The sequence below is a fragment of the Nansenia antarctica genome, assembly GCF_963989245.1.
Source record: "Nansenia antarctica genome assembly, chromosome: 13".
NCBI classification, from domain to species: domain Eukaryota; kingdom Metazoa; phylum Chordata; class Actinopteri; order Argentiniformes; family Microstomatidae; genus Nansenia; species Nansenia antarctica.
This window is the reverse complement of record NC_137683.1, coordinates 29,723,358-29,735,671: the sequence shown is the minus strand read 5'-3', so window position 1 is coordinate 29,735,671 and position 12,314 is coordinate 29,723,358. Positions and strand designations below refer to the sequence as shown.

General features: G+C 43.6%; 1 protein-coding gene across 1 annotated transcript; it reads left to right on the top strand.

Annotated features, from left to right (window-relative positions):
* Positions 1-516: 516 nt before the first annotated feature.
* LOC308169503 (butyrophilin subfamily 3 member A1) lies at positions 517-10,300 on the top strand (the record flags this gene model as incomplete). The annotated part of the gene is made up of 9 exons (XM_080544185.1): positions 517-562; positions 1,564-1,712; positions 2,149-2,247; positions 6,216-6,353; positions 7,320-7,364; positions 7,851-7,979; positions 9,316-9,394; positions 9,549-9,575; positions 9,768-10,300. 9 exons carry the CDS (start codon positions 517-519, stop codon positions 10,298-10,300), a joined length of 1,245 nt encoding a protein of 414 aa, XP_080400311.1.
* Between the last annotated feature and the right edge of the window lie 2,014 nt (positions 10,301-12,314).

Genomic DNA, 12,314 nt, shown 5'->3' with positions numbered 1-12,314 from the left:
TTGCTTGATTTAATGTGACGATGAACGATCAATAGTCTTCTTAAGACACTGCCGCCTGCTTTTGGATTGTATTGAGCATTTATTGTATTCGTTGTGATATAGATTATATTTATGATTCGTGATTCATAGTCGATGTTACATGTGTCTATTTCATGTCTGTGCTGTACATTTTAAAACTTGAGAGTGAACTTTTTAGAATTTGTTTATCGTCATATCGTGTAGTGGATTCATCGTTTAAATCATCAGTTCGTGACTAGAATTGTCTTACAGTAAATCTAAGTATATCTTAAATCAAGGCTTGTTTTTTGTCTGACGGCACTCGTTTTAAGATGTCTCTTACTTGTTTTAAGAAAATCTTGGCAAGTGGTATTTTCCTGTTCTGTTGGCAGATAGTTTAACTTATTTTAAGTAATATATCCCCCATTTTATTGCTTTTTTTCTTGTTTTTGAGACATTTTGCAGTGTGGGGAATACTTTTTAATGTGTGTATGTCCTTTTTATAGGACACACGGCAGCATGACACACTTCGAGATGAAGAGCATTCTGAAGGGCTCGACTACGAGTAGGTCTTTCTCCTTTTTTGTCATTTTAGCGGCAATATTATGCCCTTATTATCAACTCATAATGACACAACCTTTGGCCAGAACTAATTCAAACAGCTTTTTTAGTAGTAGTAGACAATGTGACATAACGGCATGTGAGATAATGATTCATTGTTCTGATAGCATTTAATGGATTAATGAATTAAAGCTTGTATCAAATCTTTATGATCCGTCATACCAGATCATACCAGATCTCACCAGATCTCACCAGATCATAGTCCTAGTATTTCAAAAATGTTTAAGCAGGATCAAAATTTATTATATTTTTTGCTATTCAGGATTCATCATGGATAGCAAATGACAATGGGAACATTCTGATCTAGATTAAACATTTAGAGATACTGAGCCACGGTGAATACAATGATTGATTAAATACAATACATTTTAGGACACAAAAAAACTATTAATTAGGCTTGGATTGATACGTTACCTGATTTGATTGTTAATAAAGTGAAAGAGAGAGAGATAATCGTTTGTGATTTAATTTGGAAGAGACAAATGTGTCATGTCGGCAACCAATCAAAATGTTCAGAATTTTCTTTTGAAACACGGAACTACCTTTCGACGTTGTTGAGAATCACAACACACACTTGCTAGTCAAGCCAAAAAATACTGCAACGAAATGGATTCAGTGAGTAATCCCCACTGCTACCTAGTTAACTACAACACTACTTTACATTGTTACCTAGTTAACTATAACACTACTTTACATTGTTAGCAGACTCACAAAACAAGCTGTGTTAGTTGACTAGCGAGTGTGTCGTTGATTTTAAACAAACCGGAAATGTATTCATCTGATCATTACATCAGATCCCGAGATGAGGACCAAAGCATTAGAACGTGACACAAATATTTATTTTGATTTGATGTAAATGTTGAATGGAAAAGGCCTCATTGAGTGTCACAATTTTTTTTTACAATTCCTCTCCCCTGACCTCTGACCCCTCTCTCCCCTCTCCAGAGGTGCGTTCCCAGCTGAGGCTGGAGAGCGGGTCCCAGAGCCACTCCATCGGCGCCGTGCGCTGGAACGTGCCGGAGGAGGACATCCAGGCCCACAGCTCCGCCCCCACCAACCCCTTCAAGAGCAGCGGCTTCTCCACACGCGCACAGGTACACACCTGCACCCCCCACGCACGCACATACGCAGGCGAGCGCACACAAACACACACACAGTTATACAACGTATAACTAGGCCTACAGCTACAACTGCCTGACGTTCCATCAAATCGAATGTTTCGAGCTTATCTGACTATCGACCCATTACTCTTCTGTTGCTTGATATCAAGTTTGTGAAAATGTGTCTGTCTGAAAAGTATAAAAACACAGCTCGTAAAACACCACTAAAATAAGCTCGCTCGTAATGCCGCTTCTCTCTTTAAATCTCCTCATCTCTCCATGAGCTTTGTGCTTCGAGTTACCGTAATAAACACTATATGGGAAATATGTTGAATAAAAAAATTATATTGTTGGTGTGTTGAATACTTATTTCCCCCATCGTATGCAGACGTTATGTGGCTCTCTGCTCATGTGTGTTTCTCTCTGTCAGCAACGGCCTCGTCAGAACAGCCTGAAGGAGCTGCGCAGCCTGCAGGAGTGTGTCCGCTTCATCAACCACTGGAAGGACCAGGTCGCCCAAGTGTGCAAGGTAGGGAGAGGGGGGGGGAGAGAGAGAGAGAGGGGGGGGGGGGTTAATTAAGCGTTATAGAAGCCGTGGTATATATGAAGTGTATTCATCCGCTGAACAGTTGTTTATCGGTTGCTAAGCAACGGTGTGTCATTAAGGGAATCAGTATAATATAACTTTGATAACGGTAATATATACAAACGTGTCAACATTCCATTTAGCCCTGCGTATGTCATGGATATCGGCACGGCTGGAACGCAAACTGACCAATAGAGACAATGGACCAAACTGACCAATAGAGACAATAGACCGGATCTATCCGTTGTATAAGAGAGTATGAGCTATAGAGATAAGGAATTAGGGTCTTAGGTTAGAGGATGAATATTTGGGGAAACAAAAGGAGGTTGTGACAGATTGCAGATCTGAGGGACAAAATACAAACTGAATAATCTTGGCAAAGCCTATCGTTTCATTTGCGTCAAGTCAACACAAATGTGTCTGAAATGATGAACCATGAGGCCAGAGAATGGAAAGAGATTCTCCAGAAAAAGGTGGGCGGCTTTTGAAGAAAACAGTGTGGTATATGTCTCATTTTGGCTGGCTCATTTAATCTTGGTATGTTAATAAACTTGAGATAAAACTCAAAGACTTGCAACGATTCACTTTTGTTTAACAGTTTTTGTCCTAGAAAAAAAACATGTACTGATTCCCTTAACCAGGGGCCAAATATCGGTAAATGGTTGACTTCTGTTGGAGAGGTTGGAGAAGCGTTGCCATGGGAGACAAGTAGACATTCAACAGCCTCTCAGAAGTTACACAGTCAGATGAGGAGAGGGCTGCCGATAGAGCGGTTCTTATCGCCTTTTACGGCCCTGTGAAACCGACCAACCGCCCCCGCTGGTCTGGGACAGAGAGGACAGGAGGGAGAACATTGTGTGCCTTTCTTTTTTTTTTTGCTGAGTGGGGCAGTCCCACTCATAGTTTTCTTTTTATTGACAGACACAGTATAGATTTAGTATGGGTGAGAGAGAGAAGGGATGACATGCAGGATATGTCCCGTTACGCCACCTAAGCGCCCCATTGTGTGCGTTTCTGATGGCGATATCCAGGGGCCGGATGCATAAAGACAGACCCAGTCTTAGACTTACATCTCACTTTAAGTCAGTCTTGCTATAGACTCTAACATTTTCCTGTTGCATAAAGCTCACCTATGAGTGACTAAAGTAAGACTGACTTAGATATCCTGTCACGCAATGCATTCTAGGTAAAATAAGTCAGTCTTTTTTTTTAATGCAAAAGGCAGTCTTAATTAGACTGGTCTAACCTGAGAATATAAGACTAGTCTAAGGCTTAGACCAGTCTTAATCTATGTTTATGTAACTGGCCCAAGGTCTGTGACAGTAATAATAATAATAATAATAGATTTTTATTTAAAAGCGCCTTTCTCAAACTCAAGGACGCTGTACAAGAAAAAGAAAGAAAAAAGAAGGAGAAGAAGAAGAGAAGCAGGACAATAAACAACAAAAAGAAACACAACAAACAAAAAGGCAGCTATGGGGGATAGTGTTAGTCAGGACCATGCCATGCTGTAGGAAGGGTTAGTGTTAATAGTGTTAGGACTATGCCATGCTGTAGGAAGGGTTAATAGTGTTAGTCAGGACCCATGTCATGCTGTAGGAAGGCGAACTCTGAACAGACTGCGTCTTGAGTCTGGTGTGGTAGGGTCGGGGTAGGAGATTTCACAAGGAGGCCACGCGGGCGTTGGAAGTGATGAGGACAGACATGTGACTCTACTGTGAGTCACTGGTCACGGTCACGGTTGCATAAACTAAACTCGCTTTCAGTTTTGCTATTAGTCCACGTCTACGGAGGTCACATTGATACAGATACAGATACAGATACAGAATACGTTATTTATCCCCGAAGGGCAATTCAGTTTCCACAGTTCATGACCACAAACACACGATCACACAACAACACACTCACCACTGGAGCTCAGCACCCAGTCCACGGTTCACAAGTGCAACTCCAACAGTTCAAGTTTAAGAACAGATTCAAGAGATACATAAAAAGTGGACAATAAACAACAAAAAGAAACACAACAAACAAAAAGGCAGCTATGGGGGATAGTGTTAGTCAGGACCATGCCATGCTGTAGGAAGGGTTAGGGTTAATAGTGTTAGTCAGGACCATGCCATGCTGTAGGAAGGGTTAGGGTTAATAGTGTTAGTCAGGACCATGCCATGCTGTAGGAAGGGTTAGGGTTAATAGTGTTAGTCAGGACCATGCCATGCTGTAGGAAGGGTTAATAGTGTTAGTCAGGACCATGCCATGCTGTAGGAAGGGTTAGTGTTAATAGTGTTAGTCAGGACCCATGCCATGCTGTAGGAAGGGTTAGTGTTAATAGTGTTAGTCAGGACCCACGCCATGCTGTAGGAAGGGTTAGGGTTAATAGTGTTAGTCAGGACCATGCTGCTGTAGGAAGGGTTAGTGTTAATAGTGTTAGTCAGGACCATGCTGTAGGAAGGGTTAGTGTTAATAGTGTTAGTCAGGACCATGCTGTAGGAAGGGTTAGGGTTAATAGTGTTAGTCAGGACCATGCTGTAGGAAGGGTTAGTGTTAATAGTGTTAGTCAGGACCATGCTGTAGGAAGGGTTAGGGTTAATAGTGTTAGTCAGGACCATGCTGTAGGAAGGGTTAGGGTTAATAGTGTTAGGACCAGGCCATGCTGTAGGAAGGGTTAGGGTTAATAGTGTTAGTCAGGACCATGCTGTAGGAAGGGTTAGGGTTAATAGTGTTTGTCAGGACCAGGCCATACTGTAGGAAGAGTTAGGGTTAATAGTGTTAGTCAGGACCCATGCCATGCTGTAGGAAGGCGAACTCTGAACAGACTGCGTCTTGAGTCTGGTGTGGTAGGGTCGGGGTAGGAGATTTCACAAGGAGGCCACGCAGGCGTTGGAAGTGATGAGGACAGACATGTGACTCTACTGTGAGTCACTGGTCAGGGTCACGGTTGCATAAACTAAACTCGCTTTCAGTTTTGCTATTAGTCCATGGAGTCTACGGAGGTCACATTGCTACAGATACAGATACAGATACAGAATACTTTATTCATCCCCGAAGGGCAATTCAGTTTCCACAGTTCATGGCCACAAACACACGATCACACAACAACACACTCACACACACACACACGATCACACAACAACACATTCACCACCGGAGCTCAGCACCCAGGCCACGGTTCACGGGTGCAAGTCCAACATTTCAAGTTCAAGAACAATTCAAGAGATACATAAAAAGTGCCTAAGTTTACAGTTCAAGTTTAAGAACAGATTCAAGGGATGCAAAAAAGTGCATAACAAGTCAAAAGTGTACAGGAGATGGCAGGACCCCCTCTTTCCCTGCTGGGTCTACTCATTTAGCAGCCGAATGGCTGGGTGATATTGACCCTTGTAGGGTGATATTGACCCTTGTTGAGAGTGTAGAGGGTGATATTGACCCTTGTTGAGAGTGTAGAGGGTGATATTGACCCTTGTTGAGAGTGCAGAGGGTGATATTGACCCTTGTTGAGAGTGTAGAGGGTGATATTGACCCTTGTTGAGAGTGTAGAGGGTGATATTGACCCTTGTTGAGAGTGCAGAGGGTTATATTGACCCTTGTTGAGAGTGCAGAGGGTGATATTGACCCTTGTAGAGAGTGCAGAGGGTGATATTGACCCTTGTTGAGAGTGCAGAGGGTGATATTGACCCTTGTTGAGAGTGCAGAGGGTGATATTGACCCTTGTTGAGAGTGCTGAGTGTGATATTGACCCTTGATGAGAGTGCAGAGGGTGATATTGACCCTTGTTGAGAGTGCAGAGGGTGATATTGACCCTTGTTGAGAGTGCAGAGGGTGATATTGACCCTTGTTGAGAGTGCAGAGGGTGATATTGACCCTTGTTGAGAGTGCAGAGGGTGATATTGACCCCTGGCGTTGTCTGGTTGCAGAGCGGCGGTGACGCGGGCGAGGGCAGCAGTAGAGAGGACCCCCCCACGGCCCAGAGCGCAGACCCCACGGAGCGCAGCCTGGAGGAGAGCCGCAAGCTCATCCTGCAGTGGGCCAGTGAGCTCAACAGCGTCGACCAGGTGAGATCTGATTAGGTTTGATTTAAGGATCCCCATTAGAAGCACACGGATGTACCTCTAGTCTTCCTGGGGTCCTGAACATACAACATACAGACATACAGACATAATCAATGTACAATCTACAAAAGATACAAAGACACTCAGTCAAGCTAAGTGTCTGTAGTAAAAATATAGAGTATGATACTATAACTGACAATCGACATACCGATTGTGAGCAACACCGACATGTGGAATAATCAGGTACAATCAGTTGTACAACAGTACAACTAAGCTCACAACACGAAGAGAAACATGTAATATAATAAAGTACGTTGCTAAACAGCCAGACAAAAGAAAAAGTTAGAACTGGAGTATTTAAAATACCTGTCATCAGTCATATTCAAAAATAACAGTCTGACATACAAAAATACATGAAAAAAATGAGCCTCTCTGTTATTTGGCAAGGAACATCTTAGTATTTTTTTTTTTACGTTTAGGATCACACGTTAGGATCACACCGCCTAACGTAGTCAGTTTAGCAACCACACCCACTGATCACTGATACAACTACCCCATTTGGAGTATGACGAGACTGCCCCCCCGACAACTGCACTTTTCTGCACTTTTATTTCTGCATCTGTTGTATTCTGTATTGCATCTTGTTTTTGTTTTAGAGTATTTTTTATTTATTGTTTTCTTTTTTACTAGTGTTACTGTAACTGTTAAGCACTTTGGGCGGCTGTTTTGTCGTTGTAAATGTGCTATAGAAATAAACCTGACTTGACTTAACGTGACATTTTTGTAGTACAGTATATATATATGAATCTGAGTTGAAACTGAAAACAATAAATCCTCTGTTTTCCTCAGTCTAAGACGAAACCCTCGAGACTTGAGAGGTGTCAGCAGGAGAGGGAGGAGGACAAGGAGGAGGAGAAGGGGGAGGAGAAGGAGGAGGAGAAGGAGGAGGACACCAACGACCAGCTGCAGGAGATGATCATGGAGTGGGCCAAGGAGCTGCAGATCGCCTCAGAGGTAAGGGGTCAAAGTTCAATATGAGAAAAAAAGACGCTTGTTCACGAAGGTTATCTTGAGCTCTAAGCGGGCGGCAGTGGCTCAGGAGGTAGAGTCGGCGTCTAGTGATCGCGAGGTCGGCACTTCGAACATCGGCTGGCCACGTGCCGAGGTGTCCTTGAGCAAGGCGCCGAACCCCTAATTGCTTCAGCGTCGCCGTCTATGGCCGACTCCTTGCCTAGAGCATACAAAAACTAATTCCGACAATTGACTGACAAGTTGATTGCACGGCAATAAAACAATTATCATAATTAATATTATGATGATTATTATTATGATTATTATATGTTAGCTAATCTTTTCATGATTGCTTCGTCCAGTCTATAAATCTTGATGGCTAGACGATATCTGTTGTGTTAGATCTACTGTACCATTGTGTTATTGTGTTATAGCTAACCATAATATTGATGGTTAACGGGGTGTGTGTGTGTGTGTGTGTGTGTTCAGAGCTGCGGGGTGCAGAGTGATGAGCTGGCCCAGGTTCTTCGTCTACTGGGGCTGAGGAAGAAGAGGCTGGTCAACCTGCTGCCTCTCATAGAGTTCATCACCTGGTCTCTGCTGAAGGAGGACAGCAAGGTGAGACATTTTTACATTTACATTTTTTTACATTTTGGGCATTTAGCAGACGCCTTATTCCAAAGCGACTTACAATCGATACATTTGACTAAGCAAGTGAATCATCAATCCACCAGTCGTAGCAGGAAGAGTAATCTAGCTCAGGCCAGGGACCATTGGCAGTCGCCGTGATAGAAGAAAAATGGCGGGGCACTGGAGAGACAGTACAAGGGGGGCAGTAGAAGTCTTAGGAGGCACAGTATAGGGGGAGACGCCGTGCTGGGGGGTAGCAGATGTCTCAGGAGGAGCAGTTAAGGTGTAGCCTGAAGAGATGGGTCTTCAGTCTCCGACGGAAGATGGGTGAGACACACCATGTTGCTCAGATGTACGTACTGTATCTACCTAAAGAGTTGCGGGAAGTGTCTTACATAACTAGCGGTACACTGATCTAAAAACATAACTGTTGGGTGGGCTTGTTAAAGAGTGTACATAAGGTTTAAGGTAAGCGATAAGGTTTATGGTGGAGGTATGTCACCACTCCCCCCATCAGTATCTGTGAGGCCGATCACCTACTCTTCATAGTAAAACAACCAGCTTCTTACAGTAATAGAAACTACGTTCTCACAAATGAGCATAATACATAGATCCTACCTGCCCTACCTGTGAATGATTGACAGAAGTGTTTTCTAAACTTTCTGTAACACTCTGTATCTCTATCTTCACCTTGTGATGTCCTGGTACATACGTAGGTGTAGGTGCCATAAAGCAATGTACAGAACACTGTAAACACTGCGTAGCCATGTAATCTGACGCCCACCTGTGTTCCTGGTCATATCAGCAGGTGTCATATCAGCAGGGCCAGTAGTTGCTTATCTGCAGTCTGGTGTTATCTGTCAGTCAGTTGACTGAAAGGCTTTAGCCGCCAATGTGCTGACTGACCTGTACTCGTGTCACTTTGATGGAGAGCGTTAGCGTTAGCGTCCCAGGTGACAGGAAACAGGACAAGAGGTTGAACTTTCGGTTCCTAACCGCCTGCATCGCTTAACACTAGAACAGCTAAAATCAGCTACTTACACATAAAGACCACTAGTTGGCTGCACTAGTCTTGTAAATTAGCCTGCCTCCTACACAGCAAAACTGTACAATAGCTTCATATCATACTAGCTTATCCTGATGTGATTTTGAAAATGTAAGGATACCGGGTGGTAGAACGCACATATCTAGGAAAAGTCATGAAAGGAGGGTCCTGAAATTTGATCAAGTGCAAAGATATAACTTTTTGTTTTACTCACAGGGTTAAATGACCCCACCCCATGGCTGTTCTAGTGTTAACCGCCGTCCGTCTCCTGTGTTTCAGGGCGCCGTTCCCCAGCTGTGGTTGTCAGCCAAGCAACGCACCTGGAAGGCAGGCTACCCCAGATACATCCCTAATTCAGGTACCTGCTCTCTCTCAAATACAAGTATGTCTTTCTAGGACTAGATACAATAGTATGTCTTTCTAGGCCTAGATACAATATGTATATTGGCTCCGAAATATATTTCAACCAGTGCATTGAAAGTTTGTCTTTTGTTTTTTTCCCCAATACCTAGTGTGGAGTTGGATCTGCAGTGCTTCAGGTAACATTTGCTTTTCCTTAGAAACACGAAACGTAACTTTTCATACACTTTACATTCTGCACAAAATGTTAACTAAAGTAAAACAAAATCCCCCCAAAATCACAGAATCCCTGTGACAAAAACACAAAGCTCAGAGAGCGCTCCTAACACGACTCTCTCTCTCTCTTCTCTCTTCACCTCCCTCCTCCACAGCGGACGTGACCCTCGACCCCAAGACCAACCACCTGTGGCTGCAGCTCTCCGACGACCACCGCAAGGTCCAGGAGGGCATCTCCGAGGCCGACCTGCCCTACAGCCCGCAGCGCTTCGACAGCTGGCCCGGCGTGCTGGGCTGGGAGGGCTACGGCTCCGGACGCCACTACTGGGAGGTCAACCTAGCCAACGACGGCTACTGGCGGGTCGGTTTGACCACGGCCGGGTCCAAGAGGCACGGCCGCTTCCCCATGACGCCGCGGGACGGCTACTGGACGCTGTGGCGCAGCACCCGGCAGTTCTACGCATGCACCAAGCCGGAGACGCCGCTCCCCCTGGGTCTGGTCCCCCGCCGCATGGGCATCTACCTGGACTACGAGGAGGGGCAGATCTCCTTCTACAACGCCGACAACAAGTCCCACATCTACACCTTCACGGGGACCTTCAGGGAGAAGCTGTACCCGGTGTTCGCTCCGCTGGACGGACGCACGCTCATCACCGTCATCTCCCCCGACGCCAGGACTACATTTTGAATAGATTTCCCACATAGATTTTTTACATTTTGGGCATTTAGCAGACGCCTTATTCCAAAGCGACTTTACAACCAATACGTTAGACTCAAGCAAGTGAATCATCAATTCCCCAGTCGTAGCAGGAAGAGTAATCTAGCTCACGCTGAATACATTGGGGGTCACTTGCAACATCGCTTAGCGTGTTAGGGGTTATATCATGGCGACGTCGTCGGTCTAGAAGTTTCCGTAATGGCCCCCCGGGGTATAAATCACTGCGCCAGTAACAGTTTATCCCACTTGCAACGTAGATAAGGCGAGGTTAGGTAACCTGGGTATGTTGAGGTGTTTTCCCCAGTGGATGTCTTGACAGCTGCCTCAGTAGAACTAGCTTGTTGCCTTACCCAGGTCATAAAATGCTGGCATGCGCCTTCTGTTTAGTTTTTTTTCTGAGAAAGAGGAAGCAAGAAACAGAATGAAATCACTGGAAGACACTTTCCTATTATCTGATGTTATTGCAACAGTAGGAAATTGACAGGGCAAGAAGCAGGACAACATGTTGGACATTGTTGAAATTCACTTCACGCTGATAACGAGATGCTGTGTAGGCTAAACGTAGGCCTAAATGTTGCAAGTGGTCTTAAACTATCCAGACCACACTGCCCTGGTAATAAACCAAGGAAGTTACAGTAACAAATGTTTATTGCAAGTGACCCTGTGTGTCTGTCTGAAACCTCTATTCTCCTCTAGCCTAGACAACCTCTATTCTCCTCTAGCCTTAACAACCTCTATTCTTCCTAGCCTAAACAACCTCTATTCTTCCCTAGCCTAGGCACTCCCTGGGACCAATTCCCTTGCAAAATCTAAGGCCACATAGAGTACATACTACCAACTTTTGGCTCAACTACCAAAGTTAGTAGATATTATTATTCTGTACATACGCACATCAGAAGTTAGCAGATAGTAGTCACTCCCACTCACACACAAACGAATGTGACCAGCCATTTAGCAAAGAAACCCTTTCTATAACCCCGTTGAAATAGTCTAGAAATCCTTGAATATTCTAGCTGACGTAATATTTACACTAAAACTGTTAAATTAAATATGCAATATTATTTATGTGTATTTACGAGAACTACTGTAGTTATCATAGTATCTATAGTTATATATTTATATCTAGTATCTATAACTTTTTATATGTATGCACTTTACTATATACCTTCTTATTTGTATATATTTCTTATTTGTATAATTACATCTTGTATAATGATTTATAAATGTAATAAATTCCATTATTATTATATATTACATGTACACCATATACATGTTTTTGTCTATAAAACGTTGTATATGTGTGCAGTATACATTCTTGTAAGAAGAAAACCTCTAATAAACAATTATGAACAAAACTAATTAAATAATCCCCTATCTCATCTGAGAGTTTGTGACGGTATCTCAACACGCATCTACTGAACGTCTTGCATTTTACAGATGACATCGTTAGCCTCGTAGCATAATTGCCTAAGTCATGCTTCACTTGTGGTCACCGATCTGCCAACCTTGCGATCATTAGACAGCGGCTCTACCTCCTGCGCCACAGCCGCCCACAGAAGTAGAAGTGTGTTTGCTAGGAATACAGCAATGTGATGTACAGAATGTTCTATGTGTTCAGAATGTACAGAATGTTCTATGTGTTCAGAATGTACAGAGTGTTCCATGTATGCACACACCCATAGCATAGGTCACACTCCCCTCCCTGGTCAAGACGTATGTGAGACAACACAAGTGTTACATCACAACCAGCACAACCAAATAAACACAGAATGTCACTCACTGAGGACGTCGAGCTAATTCTGCCTAGACACATTGTAAGCAATTGGCAACCACCATCTATGAAATACAATTATATAACACAAGGAATTATCAATTGAAGAACAAGATAGGTAGCAATAATATGACAACTCTATTAGCTACCCTGAATGGGATGTGAACATGTTTTTTTCTAGCCATCATACGGCCCAGGGAGGTGCCTGGAGAT